The 19,443-nt window shown below is 45.4% G+C and overlaps 1 protein-coding gene across 2 annotated transcripts in view; it reads right to left on the bottom strand.

The window, feature by feature from the left end:
- Positions 1–19,242, bottom strand: part of LOC118905182 (prolyl endopeptidase) — a 138,013-nt gene extending 118,771 nt beyond the window's left edge. Inside the window, exons 1-2 of one of the 2 annotated variants that reach the window (XM_036871667.1) lie at positions 18,983–19,242; positions 13,746–13,820 (exon numbers count right to left, since the gene is read on the bottom strand). In XM_036871667.1, coding sequence (XP_036727562.1) covers positions 13,746–13,820; positions 18,983–19,027 — 120 coding nt within the window. In that variant the 5' untranslated portion in view covers positions 19,028–19,242. The remainder of the gene's footprint in view (positions 1–13,745; positions 13,821–18,982) is intronic. The other variant, XM_036871668.1, reaches the window with a different exon arrangement.
- Between the last annotated feature and the right edge of the window lie 201 nt (positions 19,243–19,443).

Here is a 19,443-nt window from a genome sequence, read left to right as displayed (position 1 = left end):
ACTATTTACAATAGCCAGGACATGGAAGCAACCTAAGTGTCCATCAACAGACGAATGGATAAAGAAGATGTGGCACATATATACAATGGAATATTACTCAGCCATAAAAGGAAACGAAACTGAGTTATTTGTAGTGAGGTGGATGGACCTAGAGTCTGTCATACACAGTGAAGTAAGTCAGAAAGAGAAAAACAAATACTGTATGTTAACACATACATATGGAATCTAAAAAAAAAAGTGGTTCTGAAGAACCTAGGGGCAGGACAGGAATAAAGATGCAGATGTAGAGAATGGACTTGAGGACACGGGGTGGGGAGAAGGGTAAGCTGGGATGAAGTGAGAGAGTGGCATTGACATATATACACTACCAAATGTAAAATAGATAGCTAGTGGGAAGCAGCCGCATAGCACAGGGAGATCAGCTCGGTGGTTTGTGACCACCTAGAGGGGTGGGATAGGGAGGGTGGGTGGGAGACGCAAGAGGGAGGAGATAAGGGGATATATGTATATGTATAGCTGATTCACTTTGTTATACTGCAGAAACTAACACACCATTGTAAAGCAACTATACTCCAATAAAGATGTTAAAAAAAAAAAAAGAATTAAAGTTCTTAGAATGTGGTAAAAACACTATGAGTTGACATCTGTCTCGTTTCGGTACCTTTAGGAAGCCCCCCTTATAGACTGGGGGTGGGGTGGCTGAGGTGTGACCTTGGCTAGCCATCAGAGTGCCCCTCCCCGAGATGCAGGGATTGATCCAGAGCCGGGCAGGACATCCGTGCAGGATGAGGCTCGAGGCTGATCTAAGGGCTTGTTTCATGACTCCCACGCACATCGGGGCAGCTGACCTGATCTAGTAGTCCACAGTACGGATTCAGGAGCGTACCTGGAACAGGCTCGGGGGACGGTGTTGGCGCCTGAGTGTGCCATGTGCTGAAGGACAGCGCCCACACTGTGATTGACGAGGTACATCTGGCCCAGGGGAGGTGCTCTGCACCCAAATAAAAAGGCTGGGCCTGGAAAATGAGTTACAACTTCAGGAAGTTTGGGGTTTACCCTCTCTCTTGATCAGATTTTATTATTTCCGGGTGCCGGCAGCTTACATTAAATGTCATAGATAATGTTCGTGATAGCATGTTCTAACTATGCTAACTCCTTTCTACATTCTTCACATAAGTAAAACCCTGTTCATTTTCATAAGCAGAGTCTTTCATCAATTCTTCTCTACATGTAACAGTCAGTAAAGTAGCTATGAACCCAGGCTAAGTAACCAGAATCCTTTTTCAGGGACTGAGGTGAACACTGGAAGGAGAAGTTATCTTATGAGATCTGGGGTTGTCAGGACTGTGTAAAACCTGAAGGGGCAAGGCCCATCTTTCCCTACCATGTGGAAGAGGCTGCTAGAAAGCAAAACAATCAGAGAAAAGCAGATGACCTAAGAGACAAAGAGAGACAGGTTTCCAGAAATATCATGTGCGGTCCCGGCTCAGGCTGTGCCTAAAGGCATGTACTGATCTTCAATTATGTGAACCACTCAGCTCCTTTTTTTTTTTATATGAGCTAGAGCGAGCTGGCTTTCAGGTGCTGCTCGTCAAGAGTCCTGACTGATACAGCTCTTCCAGGAGCCGCTCAGCTGGCCAAGCATGGGCAGGCTAGAAGAGGAGGAATCCACCGGAAGCTTGCCCAAGGGCTGGAGAGGGAAGCCTGGAAAAGGTGATCCACCAATGAGACAGAGTGAAATTTAACTAAACGTTCAAACCAAAAAGTTTTAAAGTAACAAAGCGAAATAAAAAGAAATTAATTAGCTAGAAAATTAAAGAGTACAACTTATAAGTCCTAGAACCATTTCTTTCTAAAAAAACAAACAGCAACCAAAAAACTCCCATGCATTCAACCAAAGTGCTGGCGGAACTAATCAAAAGGGGGAGAGAAGTTACAGATGCTGGAAATTTGAAATAATAAAGAAATAGAGACAGGGACTTCCCTGGTGGCACAGTGGTTAAGAATCCACCTGCCAATGCAGGGGACACGGGTTTGATCCCTGGTCCGGGAAGATCCCATATGCCACAGAGCAACTAAGCCCGTGTGTCACAACTACTGAGCCTGCGCTCTAGAGCCCACGAACCACAACTACCAAGCCTGCGTGCCACAACTACCGAAGCCCACGTGCCTAGAGCCCGTGCTCCGCAACAAGAGAAGCCACCGCAATGAGAAGCCCGCGCACCACAACGAAAAGTAGCCCCCACTCGCCGCAACTAGAGAAAGCCCGCACGCATCAATAAAGACCCAGCACAGCCAAAAAAAAAAAAACAAAGAGAGACACAAACAAGGAGAGTAAAGTCATTAGAAGAACTATTTCACATAATCCCCTGCTAGTAATTTTAAAATCTCAATGACATGGACAATTTTCTAGGAAATACAGATGACTAAAATTGATCCAAAAAGAAAGCAGATCTAAACAGAGCCCAAGAAATAATTGCAATAAAAGAATTTGTCCCAAATAGCTCTAAAGATGAGGCCTTTTAAATTATCAAGCAGATAGTTCCTGTGCTATTTAAACTATTTAATAATAAATGCAATGGCAAGCATTTATTAAGCACTTACTTGTGTCAACCACTCTGCTCCACGGTTCAAAAACATTATCACTTAATTTTCCCCACAACCATACACAGTAGTTGTCTCCAGATTATAAATCAGAAAATTGAAGCTTAGGGGCTTCCCTGGTGGCACAGTGGTTAGGAGTCTGCCTGCCAATGCAGGGGACACGGGTTCTAGCCCTGGTCTGGGAAGATCCCACATGCCGCGGAGCAACTAAGCCCGTGCGCCACAACTACTGAGCTTGCGCTCTAGAGAGCCACAACTACTGAAGCCCGTGCGCCTAGAGCCCACGCTCCGCAACGGGAGAGGCCACCGCAATGAGAAGGCCGCGGACCGCAACGAAGAGTAGCCCCCGCTCGACGCAACTAGAGAAAGCCCGCACGCAGCAATGAAGACCCAACGCAGCCAAAAATAAATTTTAAAAAAAATTAAAAAAAAAAAATTGAAGCTTAGAGAGGTTAATAAGCATGACCAATGTCACAACTCTGATAAAATTGTGGAGTTAAGATTCAAACCTGTCTTTCTACCTCTAAAGCTGTTCATTAAATGAATATACACTACTGCTTTCCCATGAATAAACAGGTTCCAAGATCTCGAAGGGTTCTTATCAGCTGCTGGGGAGAACAGGGTAGAAAAAAATTCTGGAAGAAGGGAGACAAGTTAGGAAGCTACTGAATGCCTAGCTCAGTGGCAATGCATGCCCGAACCAGGCAGTGCCAGCAGGGATAAAAACAAGAAGCGTATGAGATTTTACACAGGCAGAACTGGAGCTCCAGAGAATGGTGTGCATGATTAAACAGAGCTGATCCAAATGGTCAGAGTGCCATCCAATGTTATACAGGAGAGACCCAGAAGTCTTTACTGTGACACATGCCTTGATTTCCCCCAATGAGAAAAATTAGAATCACAAACACTGTCCCTCTAATTTACAAAGATTTTATGAACAAGTGAGGCATCTATGAGAACCTTAACTCCTTGAAAGTGCCCTATATAAATCAAAGGTGTTATTATTGTTCTCTAATCATGTCTAAGCATTCTCTAGGGCAGTTTTCCCAAGCTTTCTGGATCTTAAGAATTACCTGGTGAGGTGCTTGGGAAATAGCTTTCTACTCAAATCAGATGCTACAGAAGTAGACCTTGGGCATGTCTCTTTTTAACAAATACCCAGGTGATTTTTATGACTGAATGCTTTCCCCCTGGACATGGCAGCATGGGCTGGTGAATGGATTCCAGATACCTAAGAGAAAAGAAAGAGGCTCAGAGAAGTCAGTTATCTTTGTTCTTTAGTTGTTAGTTCTTTAATAACTGTTTTCCCAAAGATACCATGTCTGACATCAGCATTTCTCATAGAGGACATGTGGATTATTGGAACCAAAGCCGAGTAGCTGCCTACGGGGAAAATATTCATGTTAAATGTACACAAGTACCTTAAGAATTTCATCAATGGTTTGGGGTCTGCTTTTCTAAAATGGAGCTTTCCCTGGTGGTGAACAAATGGGGCGAGACTCCCAGCCTCTACTCAAGATGTGGCTCGGCCTCCTTTCGGCGCTGACCTCTAGCAGCTCGAAGGTTAAGCGGCTCACCCAGCTCCAATCTCTGGTCTCCTAGGCTGATGTGTGAGTCCAAGCCGGCATGGGCCACATCTGTCTTGCTCATGACAGTGCATCCCTCTCCTCACCCCCATTTAACCTACTGCTTGGTGCAGTGGGCACACCGGTAAACCCAGCGCAGGGGAAGAAGGGGAGGGCATGAGCACATATGGACAAGGAAGGGGAATGAAACCAGTGGACCTATGGCATTAGGGCCAGTCAGCATCCATTCTCCTCCCCAGGGCTCCACCCTGCTTAGCGAGACGCTAACTTCACATAGCTGTCCTGCCACTACAGAAGCCAAAGAGGGTCCCTAAGGCTTTTTACCAAATCTTTTTTCATTGCCACAGTACAGCCAAGGAGTGAGCACACATCTGGAGCCTGGCCAATCCAAACTCCCTCTCCTGGGATGCAGTCACTTGAACAAGTGACAGAGGGCCGAATCACTGTAATCACTGATGCCATCAGCAGTGCTGGGTGAAAAGTGGAAATTCCCACCACGGAGTCCCACAACTGCCTGCTCCAAGCCTGGCCCTCAGTGCATCCCAGGAGCTGGCCTCATATCCTTGCTATGGATTCCTGATTTGCCTAACATGGCCAGAATTCATTTCTACTGCTTGCCTCAAAAACCTCATTACAGAAAGCAAGAGAAAGAGGACAGAAAAAGACAAGAGAAAGCACTGCTTAGGAAAGAGGATGGCCCAGGACCAGCAGATTCTATCATACTTTTGACAATTACCCCATGCACAGATCAAAAGGATGTTGTTCCCTAAATACATATTTCAACTGTGGATTCATCAGAAGTACGTTTGCGAACATACATAAGGCTAAACATTTCTGTAGGAGGTGGTGAGACCTTTAAGACCTGAGACGCCTTGCAGATTGAGATGATATGTGGTAACAGATTTACCTAGAGCATTTCCTGTTTCCACTAGAGGAGGAACAACACAGTAGTAATTCTCAAGCCAGGTCCTTACATGAAACATTAATGAATGGATGACAGGGCGTTTCACAGGCCAGCTTTGCCAGTGGGTTCAGAAAACACCAATTAAAAGAGGAGCTACCATATAGCTTTAAGGTAATGTTTGGCCTAGTTCAGTCATCGTCCTTCAGAACAACTAAGCCACACTTAGATGCCGCAGTTCCGCTGGCGGAGGTGTGGGGAATTCAATGCTTAGAATTTAAGTATCTTCTTCTAAAAAACTAGAATTCAAAAGGAAAATCCTGCTTCGTTTTGTGGATGAAAATAAAAAGACAGAGGCGTCTTTAAAGTTCAACATTCTGAGTAAGCAAATAAGAGGACTAGATTCTGAAGGTCTACATCTCAATACATTGAAGCAGCAGTGCCTAGGATGTATCACCTTTGCACAGAGCTCTGCTGTGTGGGGAAAATGAAATTTTTTTAAAAATTTTATTTATTTATTTATGGCTGTGTTGGGTCTTCGTTTCTGTGCCAGGGCTTTCTCTAGTTGTGGCAAGCGGGGGCCACTCTTCATCGCGGTGCGCGGGCCTCTCACTGTCGCGGCCTCTCTTGTTGCGGAGCACAGGCTCCAGACGCGCAGGCTCAGTAATTGTGGCTCACGGGCCTAGTCGCTCCACGGCATGTCGGATCTTCCCAGACCAGGGCTCGAACCCGTGTCCCCTGCATTGGCAGGCAGATTCTCAACCACTGCGCCACCAGGGAAGCCCGGAAAATGAATTTTTACATGCATTTTCTCAGTTGGGTGTCATTAAAACCTTGGAGCTAGATGAATTGAGTGTGACTATATTCATTTTATAGATGAAGAAAAGGAATCCCAGGTAAGGTAGCTGGCTGTGCTCAAAGGCCAAGAAAATGAAAGACCAAGGGCTATGACTTCTATTCCCATCTGGCAAATATTCTGTTCCTCCACCCTGCCTCCCAACAGAGGTGACATGGGAAACAGCTGGAAACTCACAGGATGAAGGAACTACTTAAAAAGAGGATATTCACAGTTTGTCCTAAAGTCTTCGAAAGAACACCATAAACCAAAACCAAAACCTAAAGTCTCTTATGCTGTTAATTATATCCAGTATTCCTCAGTTCCCAGTCAGCTTCATCTGCTGTCTGTTGGCTTAGAGACATCGAACTGGCCCTTCATGTTAGTGGAAGTCCTGGGAGCAAGCTTCCACGGTTGCCTCTGAGGCCTGACAGCCTGAGGGGGAAATGCAAGTGGACGAAAGGATCGTGGCTCACCCAGCTCCCCCACCAGTTCTTGCCCACGCGGGCTCTGCCCCACTTTAGGAAAGCACACCGCCCAGGGAGATCTAGGCCAGACTGATACCAGCACAGAGCAGCAACTCCTCACGCTACATGCTTTTAGGGTTAACCTCAAAGACCAAAAACAAAAGCAAGCAAGCAAAGAAAAAAAACACATATTAGGATAGGCAGAAAGGATCCCAGGGAAAGGTGTTGACTGCCCTCAACTTTGTTCTCCACCGACCTCTGTGACATTAAAATACCTACACAGAAATCCTAGGCTATTTAAATACCCTAGAGATGATCAGAAGTCCTTTGAGATTTAAATCTTTCCTGCCAAGGAAGGGAACAGTGCAGGCAGGGGAGGAGAAAGGTGACGTTTCCAGCTTTTTTTTTTTTTTTTTGGTCTATAGAAACTTTATTACTAATAGCCCCCAAATGGAAACAATTCAGATGTCTTCAGTAGGTAAGTGGTTCAACAAACTCACATAGGACTTAGCAACAAAAGGGAACAAAATATTGATACATGCAACAATCTGGATGAATCTCCAAAGAGATGCTCCGTGAAAAAAATCCATTCACAAAAGATTAAATACAGTATTATTCCATCTATATAGCATTCTTGAAATAACAAGTTATAGAAATGAAGGCCAGGGCTTCCCTGGTGGTGCAGTGGTTGAGAATCTGCCTGCCAATGCAGGGGACACGGGTTCGAGCCCTGGTCTGGGAAGATCCCACATGCCGCGGAGCAACTGGGCCCGTGAGCCACAATTACTGAGCCTGCGCGTCTGGAGCTTGTGCTCCGCAACAAGAGAGACCGTGATAGTGAGAGGCCCGCGCACCGCGATGAAGAGTGGCCCCCGCTTGCCACAACTGGAGAGAGCCCTCGCACAGAAACGAAGACCCAACACAGCCATAAATAAAAATAAATAAAAATTTAAAAAAAAAAAAAAAAAAAAAAGAAATGAAGGCCAGATTACTGGTTGCCAGGGGTTAACAAGGGGACCAGGAGATGGGGAAGGGGTGGATGAGAGGAAAGTGGATGTGACTATAAAAGGGCAACATAATGGATTCTTGTAGTGATAGAACGTTCTGTATCTTGACTACACTGATGTTGCACAACACTGGTCGTGATACTGCACTACAGTTCTGCAAGATGTTACCATTAGCTGAAACTAGGTAAGGGATACATGGGATCTCTCTGAATTATTTCTTACAACTGCATACAAATCTTTATTTTCTATCGAAAATAAAAAGGTTAATTGAAAATAAAAAATTAGGGCTTCCCTGGTAGCACAGTGGCCAAGAATCCGCCCGCCAATGCAGGGGACACGGGCTCGAGCCCTGGTCCAGGAAGATCCCACATGCCGCGGAGCACCCAAGCCCACGCGCCACAACCACTGAAGCCCACATGCCCGGAGCCCATGCTCCGCAACAAGAGAAGCCACCACAGTGAGCTTCTTTACCTGTAAGACTGAGGGACTGTTCTGCTCATTACCTTCACAGCCCTTTCTCAGCAGGTGTAATGGGCGACCCCTAACTACTCAGCCAAATGGGGTATGGGGAAGAAGACCTACGTTCCGTATTCCTTTGATCCTCTCTGAAACAAATGGTAATGTAATTTTTTAGAAGGACTGAACATAAAAACCATTTTTTTTTTCTTTTTTTTTTTGCTGGTTCCTATTAAGAGTTCTTCTCTCATGATCCATGAGGGATGGAGCTGTTGTTACTGTCGTTTTGCCCGAGGCAGCTCTCAGAGAGGGAAAAATAAATTAGTCATTTGATATCTGCAGCTGGTATTCTACATTTGCTTACCTCCTGTACCAAAGCCCCAGGACAGAGCTTCTGTGGAAGCCAGACTTGACAACTAGTTACAATGACAGCAGCTATCCCATGAAAGGTGTAAATTCTTCCTTTCTGTATCTCCCCTTCACTAACTCAGTAACAAGTTCTGGAATATTCAACCAAGAGGCTGAAGCCACAATAAGATGGAGTAAAATGGGGAGACTCTTCAAAAGGCTACAAGGACATTGCTCCTATCTGGACTTCAGGGCTGCAAAACAAAGCCCAGAGATGCAGAGAATTTCTCACTATCAGGAAGGGGCACAGATGGTGCCACGTGGACTGACTGCACCACGATGGACGTGGAGGCCAAGGGAAAGAAATACGCATTCGGTACTCTCACAGGGACCCGACAGCGAGACGGCTGCTTCTGTAAACTGCAAGGGATTGGGAGGCAATGCAAAGCTGAGGGGGCAGAGCAGTCCCCTTGCTGGTGACACAGAAGTCTCTACTATTCCCCAGGACGTGTGGTCCATCTGCACAGTGAAGAACACAGGACCATGGTAAGGTCACTGGATTTGGCAATTGGGCTGCTGCTGATCACGAAGAGAATGGTTTATACTGATGGGAGACAGGACAGAGGAAGAAGGGGTATCAGCTACATGGAGGGGCATGCAGAGTGGCTTATCGACAGGCAAAGAGGAGATGGCCCGTGATAGTATCTGAAATGAGATCTGAACAGGGCACGCCCAAAGGGGCCAGGACACCAACTGAGAGGAAGAAAGAGGCTGCAAAGAGCTAAGGCCGAGCGTGGGGTTTGGGGTTCACTTGTTTGTTTGCCACAGGAAACTTAGGAAGTTAAAGATTAGGAGGTGAATCACATGCACATTACTGTCAGTGGGTGGGGGATGGGTGTCTTGCTATTAGTAGTCTGGAGGCTCAAGTTACCTCGGTGTCAAAATATCGGGGTGCATTGAGGCTGCTACACACTTCCTTCCATGACCTGCAAAGGACAAGCTGGCAGAGCCTGCTGAATGGGAAGTATGGACTGACCACCTGTTGGGACCTGCCTATCTGTCTTCAAATCCTTTTTAATGACTGCAAACCTCCCTCTCTGCCATCTCACACGGGAAACTTCCAAGGTTGCCCTGGTGTCCCACTTACCCCAGTGAGATTTCACTATGGTTCAGACACCTCAAGAGTATATCACACTTACGAGATGTCTAAAGGGCTTTTAACCCAGAGCCTTCCCTTTATCTTATTATTGTTTAGGTTGTATTTCCATACAGATGCTCCTAGAATTACAAACATACTTTATAAAGTTGTAATCACTGGGAGCCCTACAATCTTGCATCCTTCTCCCACTTCATGTTCTACCATGAGCACTTTTTCACTTAGTAAGCAATCTTTACAGCCCAACATTTTAATAGAGGCATGTACTATTTCGTTAAGCAGATCCACCAGATTTGACTTCAACAGTAAACTATCGTTGGAAATGGCGATTTCCAATTTTTCACTATTAAAAATAATGCCCCAAACTGGCCCTTTTCTAGATCTGCCTATTTCTGAAGTGACACTATTACTCTCCCAGTAGGCCTGAAAACTCTTCTTAAGTATTTGCTTTTTGCTATCAGATGGGTTGATTTTTCATCATTGCTACTGATTTTACATTTATTTGGTACATACTCACTTCACTGAACGCATTAATTCTAAAAAGTTTTCAGTTGTTTCCCTGAGGTTTTCTAGACACATAATCATAGAATCTATAATTAATGATAATTTTATTTTCACCTGTACAAATTTCAGTTCATGTTTTATTGCACTGGTCAAAGCTTTGCAAACATACAAAAATAGTAGTGACAGAGATATTCCAGCCTAGTGCTTAGGTTGTTTTGAATATTTATCTTATTAAAGTTATTTCTATTTTTAGCTTTGGATTTTCTTTAATTCTTAAAATATTAACTAGGTTAATTATATAATATAGGTTTACTTGATCTATGAATATAATAATATTAAATTGTTCTTGAATTCCTGTGACAAATTCTGCTTTCTTTTTTTTTTTTTTAACCTGCTAACATTATTTATAGTCTTTACATCTATATTCACAAGAAAGGTTGGTCCCTATCTTCACTGTCCAAAATGGTAGCCACCAGCCACATGTGGCAAATGAGTACCTGATTATGTGGCTGGTCTGAATTGATATGTGCTATAAGTATAAAATATACACTGGATTTTGAAAACTTAGTTTTAAAAAAAAGAATGTAAAATATCTTAATAATATTTTATATTCATTACATGTTGAGATGTTAATATTTTGAGTATACTAGATTAAATTATTATAATTAATTTCATGTTTCTTTTTACTTAATGTGTTTCTTTCTACTTACTAGAAAACTCTGAATTATCTACGTGGCTTACATTATATAATCTATTGGGCAGTGCTGCAACACTGTTTCCTCTTTACAAAGGTTGAATTGACCTCAAAGAAACAACTGAGTTGTGTAGGATCTTCTACAAACTGGAACACTTGCTATAAAATACGGTTACATGGGGCTTGACAGCTTGAAAGAATTCACCCAGATTCAAGTCCCCACCACCACTGTCTTTGAGAATTTTCTAAGTTACAAGTCTGCTCTGAGATTCTTTTATAAAGGATAAAGCCTCAAATGCCAGGAACTCTCAGAGTTGGATAACCTATATTAAATACTAGATTAAATCAAAGACTTACCGATAGCATTTCAGATCTTAGTATAAATGAGCTATTAATGTTCCTCACTTCTGGGCTGGTTTTTTATTGAAAATGTAACAAGCGGTTTTTCTTTGTTTTAGAGGCTACGTGAAGATTTTCCTCTTTACACCGAGGTATGGCTAATACACCTGTGTGTACATGCCTCTAACTGTGAGTAGAAAACGTTCCTGCTGCTCTTCTGAGCATTAGAGAAACACACTCTGTCTTTTCAGTCTGAGACCAAAATTTCACTCATCAGATCTCAGATGACAGCTAGCTTGCGTCAATAACGAGGTTGTTTAGGGGGGACTGGGAAAGGTGTGTATGGAGGGTGCAGGGGGAAGGCACGAGCTGCACAGCCCTCTGACACCTGAGGTACACCGTCTGACCGTCTGAACAGGTTAGTGTGGGAGGGGGGTGGGGGGAAGCCGAGGGTACCTGCAGGAGGACACACAGAGTCCCACAGCAAGCACAGACATGAATATATTCCTATAGCTTGCATTTCCAAAGCTATTACACCCAGAGTCTTTGATCTTTTATCATTTCTTTAATGTGAGGTTGATAACCATCTGGACTGCCTGGGTTCCACTCTTACGTGAACTTGGACATGTTACTTAATCATTCTAACTCAATTTCTTCATCTGTGAAATGGGAAAAATAAAAAGGCCTATGTCAGAGTTTGAGAACTGAATGGGATAGGGTATGCAAAGCTACCAGTGAAGTGCCCCGCACATAGTAAACATCCAATAAATGTATACCACGAAAATAACAGTGTATACATCAACGTCATTAGCGTCTATCCAGTGTTGACTGCAAGATCACCAATTAGCAAAGTTTCATCTACTAGTAAGTGGCTTGTCAACCACAGGACCAGCCATCATCAATTAAGGAACAGCAAAGTACGCATCCATTAACACGTAAACAAAAACTGGGTCATTCCAACATAGCTGCATCACTCAATCACCACCAAAGGCTGAAGGAATCCAGGTTGTACCCAATACCTCAGACAAAGTAATCGTCATAGAGACAGTCCTTGGGGACAGTTTTCCAGAGATGCACAGGAAGTTCATCTCCTTCCCTCCATTACAGGCTACGAAGCTGCCTGTGACTCTCCATTCCAAGGCTCAATCCCTGTCTCAGCTCAGCCCAAAGCTGGACGGTCAAGGTCATCTGTGGCAGAGTGGAGGCGAGGAGGCAGCCCACACCTGCTCCCTGCTCCTCTTGCCCTCGCCTGCGGAGCTCGAGGCTTGGCCTGCACCTCAAGTTACCCATTTGCTTCTCACCTGGGGATGGTTACCGATCAACCTCTATAACCCACTGCTTCACCAAAGGAAAATGAAAACCCAAATACCAATCATTCTCACCCATGAGACCTCTGTCTTTCTTGAAGGGAATCAGGAAAGGGTGAGAATGAGGGAGTATAGATAGAAGTAAAAACCATAAGAAAATCTCAAAATGGTGGTGTGCTTACTTCAAGGGAAAGGATAGGGAAGAAGTTTTAAGAGTTTCTGCAGTGGGCAGAGGAGGAGAAAAATGCTGGCCACGAAGAACAGCTGAGGGTGGCAGAAAGGAAAGCAGGCAGGCCTCTACTTTCTCCTCCTCCAGGTATCATCGTGCCTGGCTAAGCCCTTCCCTCCACTCCGTTCCTGGTGAAGCTTTTCCCTAAGGACATGAAGGTGGTGGAGCCTGCAACCCCACGGACCAGGGAGTGTGCAAGGGTTGGGGATGGGGGATGGGCAAGGAGAGAATCCCGATTCCACTAGCCAGGTCCACATCAGAAGGGAATGCCTTCCTGGAAAATCTGAATTGCCTTGGAAATCTGAGTTCAGTTCTCCAGAGAACACTGGTATATACGGTGGCAAGGGACCACAAGATATAAGAGCAGCGAAGACATAGGCTTTTAGAAGCTGGCTTAGAAAACTACTCAGCTTGCATTAACATTTTTTTTTTAATGGGAAATGTACTCTGGGATTCTAAAGAAGCTCAAATAAACTTCTGGAATGCTGAGCACATTAGAAATTGTATACATATTTTTACATACTAAGTTAGCATGGCTATAAATAAAAGAGTCAAGGAACTTGGAGCGGACTGGAGAAACACTATTCCCTCAACCAAGCAAACCTAACCACATAGAGTATATGTAAATAATGAATCTCAAATGACAAGTCTTGGGCACTCCAAGGAGGAAAAAATATCCAGGGGACATGGCACTTAGAGGTAAGCTTCGTTAACGAAATGAGACTTCAGCTCAAAATACGACGTTTCTCCAAAAGAATAGGAAAGCCTCATATTTTTAGACAGAGTAGAAGATTCTCCCCCACCCCCTTATAAAATATAAGAAGATGCTTAGAATTTAGTTTACCTATAATTTTATTGTTGTTGCACTAAAATCAATAAGTAATCTATGACCAGCATTCAGTTTTCAGGACCTGGTACTTCTTAAATATATACGATTTTCTTTCCTTTGGAGAAAATGTATTAGGCAATTTTTTCCTTCACATAATTTTTCTGTAGGTTTTCATTTTCCTTTGGTAAAATTCTGTTTTCCTTCTTTCAAATATTTTCATTTCAAATAGTTGGTTCATTAGTGTCCCTATAAACCACAAACATTATTCAAAACAGTTACGTGATCTTCTATGGGACTAAAAATGCTTTCACCTCTTTCCCATGAATCATTTCACAGAAAGTGGTAGTACCAACATGTCTATTCACCCTCTCACTGCAGACAACACAGGATGATACCAGAAGGGAAACGCCACGGTTACTGATGTCTAGGGTTTGGTCTGAGCTATGAAGGCCGCCTTATCTTTAATCATAAACCCTAATTTACCTTTGTCTGCTCGCTGTCTGGGTCTTCAAGCCAAGCGTAAGGGTCACAAATTTTATGCCCATGATAATCCTGTACCTGCAAAAGACAAAATATGGTATTAGATAACTAGTGTCTAATCCCAATTAAGCTACTACTTTCCGAATGTGGTAGAGAGATAGGAAAGGGGCAGTCAGAAATAGCCCAATTGGCTCACTGGCAATGTGTCTGCCCAAATTACCACATGAACCGAAGCTGGCAGGTTCTCAAAGGTGTCAAGCCACCCTTCATGAAAAGAACGTTTTAGCTGGAGAGGGAAGAAAGATGAAAGGTCAGAATAGGAACCGCTCCATCTGTACAACACAAAACAAAGGCCTGCCGCTGTGCTAAAGAAACTTGAAAACGTGTTGTCGGCAGCAAAGCGCAGAATTACACAATGCGGTGGGGATGCCGGAAGGGCACGCTTGGGAGGGAGCCACCACACGCGAGTGCACTGCCCTGTTCTTGCTAAGCTGACTGATGATTAGAAAATCTCCCTACAATGTACAATACGATCCGTTGTGCCCTTAAGTCTGAACTGCCAAAAAGCAAGTTAACTAATGTGCAATGATGCTAGCTGATGTCAGCTGAGAAAGCTGACTTACATGCCATAAAAGAGCGCTTCTAAAACTGAAGCTTTTCTTCCATTTAGTGCATTGTTATGAAATGCTTTCTTTCACTGTGTAGAAAAGGAGGCACGAAGGCATCATGCATTGGGACTACCCTGATATTTGATGAATAAAACTGCCGAGTGCAAGAAGGGGCTGGCTGAGGGGACACTTTCAGGAGAACTCACAGGAGCTGATCTTCAGAACCACGTGGGAGCTTCTGAAAAACCACATTCCTGGGCCTGCCCTCAGAGACTGACCGAGACCAGAAGGATGACAGGGAGTTGCCACTCCCCAGGTGATGATGCCTAAGGAAACTATCCACAGGTAAATGTCGCTACAAAACCTCTCCATTTCATACTCACGTGATTAATCTAATCAAATGAAACCACATGGACAACGTCTTTCCAGTCAAGTCTCTCTCAACAACTCAATAACATTCCGGCTAAGGCTTCTTATATGAGGTTGTCCAGAAGACTACCAGCGCCTCCAATGAGTTTTGCGTCTGTCTCCTTGTTTTGTTCTATAATACCAAAATGTAAGGGCTATTTCCGAAGGAAAGAGAACACTCTCCTGGAAAAGGAAAACCTGCTGTTTCTACTGCTGGTCAAAGTTTCAGTGTGGCTGCTGGCCAACTGAGAAGACTCTCCCCCCAGCCTCAAACCTCAGGCTTTCTGCAAGGGGTCAGCATCTGTCCTCGTCTGGTGCCAGAGGAGAGCACCTGGGGAAATGCACACCTGGAAGAACGGGCAGTTCAGAACGGGCAGTTCAGGTGGAACACAGGAACCGTTCTCAGCAAACAATGACTGACAAGTGCAACTGACACAATCAGATGAAAGCCTTCCTGATGAGTCTTCCTAAAATTACCAATTTTCAATCCTTACCAAAAGCCTCTCTAAATTTTAGCTGATTATCATCACTGAAGAAAAGCTTTCTGTCTTTTCTTCTCATCTGCAAGTCTCTTACATTTTACACACCTTGGAATGGTTACAAAATACGCTTATAGTAACAACCATCTTTTCCTCTGTCAATAAGGAATCAAACAAATTTAAACTTGTGAAAGATCTTCCAATCCAGTATTTTTAGGAGCGATGTCAGGCACAAGATGGCAACACGCCCAGGGCCATACCGAGTTCAGAATCAGCGCTGTGACTCCAAACAATCTGCCAACAGCTTTTCCCCAAATATTCCTTGGAGGGGACAGACCGGACACTTTAAAAATGTTCCTCGATTATGATGCTACTAAAACTCAGACATATCCAAAGACTTAACTTTTCACAAAGAAGGGGAAAAGATTAACTGCAAGTCATCTTAGTTTTATGGCTAAGTGAAGGTGTTGCCAAGTGCTAGACCCAAAGCAATGAACATTAGCTGAATATCCATATTGTTGTGCCTGATGCTTTAAAGCAACCCTGTAAGAGAGCTGATGATATTCCTATTTTCCAGACTGCAGAATGCAATTCACAGAGACTGGAAGGCCACAGATTTACTGCGGGCTAAACACTGAGCCACAGCCACGTTATCTGATTTGGTCCTCACCGGGAGGTTATTACCGACTCATTTTTCCAGATGAGGAAACTGAAGCTGGAGAGAATTAAAGCAATTGACAAGGGTCAGATTGTTAATAAGTGGGAGGGAGGACTGTGGCCCACCCTGAGCCGACCTCAAAGCCTGCGGACTCAACCTTTGGCTAATGAAGCAGGCCAGTTCTGAACTGGCAGGTGCACAGCTGGACCTTGACTCAGAACCCAGTGTATCCTACACTGGACTGCCTCCTGAATGGTGTTTACCTCTGAGCAAACAGCCCCATCGCCATCTAAAGCAGACTGAAGTTAAGTTATCAAGCAGACATTTTTAACCAGGACAAGAAACTGATTCTCTCCAGGAGAATCCCGGGAGCCAAGTGCCCTCTCCCCATCCCGCCCGCTCCCTACATTTTTCTTTTACAAGACGATACCCTACAAATGGGGTGATCTCATAGCTACATCCCCTGAACTCAAGTTGTGCAGTATCTGATTCTCCCATCTGATTTAAGTTTGCAAACCATGCCTTATTTTCCCAAGAGGCTTTAAAAATAGAGTCCTGATAAGACACTGTTACTATTCAATATTTCACTTGTATTGTTCAACAGCTCACCTGCTGCCTTCAGGACGAAGTGCAGACTTGTACACACAGCGCGCAGAGCCCATCAAACCTGGCCCCATTTTCTTTTTTTTCCCTTTCCAGCCCCCTTCCAAGCTCATCCACCCATGGATATTCTGGTCACAATGGCCTTCCTGCCATCCTAAAACAAATGCAATTCCATGACTGTACAGCCCTACATAACGATGACTTTAAGTCACACGCCAGGAATATCCTTTCTACCTTAACCAACTGGCCGACTTCCAGGCTCAATTCACATACTGTCTCTTCCTACTAATGGAAATTAATCTCATCCTCCTCTGTGTTCTCCACTCACCCTATACATTCTTCTAACTGCTGCAGCAGGCCCGAATTCCCTGAGGGCAACACTCTCGGGGGACGGGCAACGGCATTACAGTGGAATGGCAAGGTTTCCAAAACTCTGCTCACTAAAGCAGAAATCCACCACAAAGGGCTGCATGCTCCAACCCCACGGTTCAGCAGGAGACTGCCCAGTATGTAGCTGGAAGATGCTCAAGGGAGAGAGACAGAGAGCTACAGCAATCTCTAGCACCTGCTGGAGAGAAACGAACCCATCCTAGAAATCAAGGCTACAATTTGAGCAAATGCATAAGTCAAGCCTAGGGTTAGTAATCAGGACTCTGTCCCAGGAAAAAGATACTCCATGCAGGCTTTCAGGGCTGGGATAAATACACTGGGATCCACAGATCAGGGTCCAGGCTGGACCAGAACTACATTTCCTTGGCCTTGAGGTTGATCATGAGTTCTCTGATGAAAAAGGAACTGGAGAGTATTAAAATCCATGGTATACTCTTTCAAGTTAATTGTTCATAAGCTTTCTAATGTCTTCAAAAAATCCTCACTTAACCCTTTCAAGAACTGTAAAACACAGATAAGTGAACTGTAGGATTTTGGTAACCCGAAAAGGGAAAAACTAAGCAAGAAGCAACCCCGCCTTATAAAAATAAAACAAAACAAATCTAAAACAGCACTTATCAAACCACATAATAGTTCTTTATAATTTTATCTCTCCTGAAAACTCAAAGATCCTCAAGAACCAAACTGAGATATTCATGTCTTCCCATTACTAAAGTCCATTACACTGCAGGGCTAGACCATCATGTGAATGAATGAATGATGGTATTCTTACTACAGCAGCAAGTAAGCTCTGTGATTAGCCAAGCCAGCCCTAATGGTTCATATATGGGAGAGAAGGCCTGTAACAGGTAAGTGATCTGCCAAAGAGCATCCAGCGAGTGAGTGACAAAACCAGAACTAGCGCTCAGGTCTTCTTACTTGGTCTCTCCTCTTTTCCATTCCGGCTGGATCACTTTTCTCCCAGACACAAAGGAAACAACTCTCTGAACCACAGGGATAGAGCTTCTTGGGCTGTCAGAGTAAATTTAATAAGCAAGCAGCTGAACAGGCTGAGAAAACACGGTTACCAGATGACCACAGGTCAAAGAAACCATGGCTGCATCAGTGTCACTTGGAAGTCTTAATTTAATACAATACGTCCTTTACTCTAAAGCCCCAGTACCCTTTATCCCCAAATGAGGCTGCTTTAAAGTACAGACTTTCTGGCATTAATCGGGTCAAAGCAAATAGAAAAAACCTAGAACTGTATCGTACAAAAATCTTTTTTATTTGGATTCCATTTTAAGTAATCTGAAGAATTTGGCTATTCCTACCACAATCATGCCCACAACATTTGGATTTACTCCAGTTCTTAAGATGCCAAACTAATTTTTACACACACACAAAGTGTTTGCCCAGAATTCCACCCTGGGGACCTCAACAGTGACCCTGAGGTCATCTACAGCTGAGGGAAACGGTGGCTAACCCCTGCACCAGGCAAAACTTCATTCTTTAAAAGGCCATCGTCTCCCCTTCTAAGACCTCGTCTCGCCCCCACCAACTCCTGTTCTAGTTTAGGAACACTCGGATCAACACCGCCACAGCTCGGGGCCCTGCTCCACCTTCCCCAGGACTCTACCTCGGCCCTGCATCCCCAGCGCCCGTCGCCCAGCGCTCGGCCAAGGGCAGGGGAAGCGCTCGATACACGTTTTAAAATCGAATGAATGAACTTCAACTCTAAGTATTTTTAATTTGTGAGTTGAAAAAGTTTGCTTTTGTTTTATAATTGGACATCACCTACACGCATACACACTTTTTCCTACCACCATATTTAAGCAAGAGCTTCCGCCAGTCAAAAAGCAGTGATACATTCTGTCTTCCCACGCCCTTAAGATGCCCATTCCCACCTGGGCGTCTGCCCTTGACCCCGCTGATCTTAGGAAGCGGCCCAGCGGCGGCTGACCACCGACTCCGCCGCCAGCAGGCGGAGGGTGACGGCCACCAGGGCCCCCTCAGCTAGGGAGGAGCCCGGCGCCCCCCGCCCGGCCTTGCAAACAAAGGCCGAGGGGGAGGGGAGGGCAGGAGGGGAGGGCAGGGGGCGGCGGGGGTACTCACGGCGGTCTCATCGCGGTACACGTCGGGGTACTGGAAGGACAGCATGGCCGGGGGCGCGGGGGCGGCGCGGGCTCCGGAGCGGTCGCGAGGGGGACGGGCGGGCCGCGGGGCGAGGCGGGGGCGCGGGCCGGGCAGCGGCGGCGGCGGCGGCGGCGGCGGCGGGCAGCTCTCGGCCGGGACTCACGACCGGACCTGCGGCGCGGCGGCGAGGACGTGCGGGAAGCAGGAAGGAGCTGTCGGCGAGGCCGGCAGCCCCTCCCCGGCGGGCGGGCCCAGCGGCTGCGGCGGCGACAAGAGGAAGGGGGCGGCGCCGTGCGTGAGCCAGGCCGGGCGCACAGCTCCCTCTGCAGGAGCGCCGGCCGCGCCCGGGCCGCCCGGGCCCAAGGACTACCGTGCCCGGCGCGCGGCGCACCCACGCCGGGACCACCGCCCCGGGCATCCCCGCCACACCCACCATGCCA

The sequence above is a fragment of the Balaenoptera musculus genome, chromosome 12, assembly GCF_009873245.2.
Source record: "Balaenoptera musculus isolate JJ_BM4_2016_0621 chromosome 12, mBalMus1.pri.v3, whole genome shotgun sequence".
In the NCBI taxonomy this organism is placed as follows: Eukaryota; Metazoa; Chordata; class Mammalia; order Artiodactyla; family Balaenopteridae; genus Balaenoptera; species Balaenoptera musculus.
The sequence above is the reverse complement of the archived record's forward strand: the minus strand, read 5'-3'. Positions and strand labels throughout refer to the sequence as shown.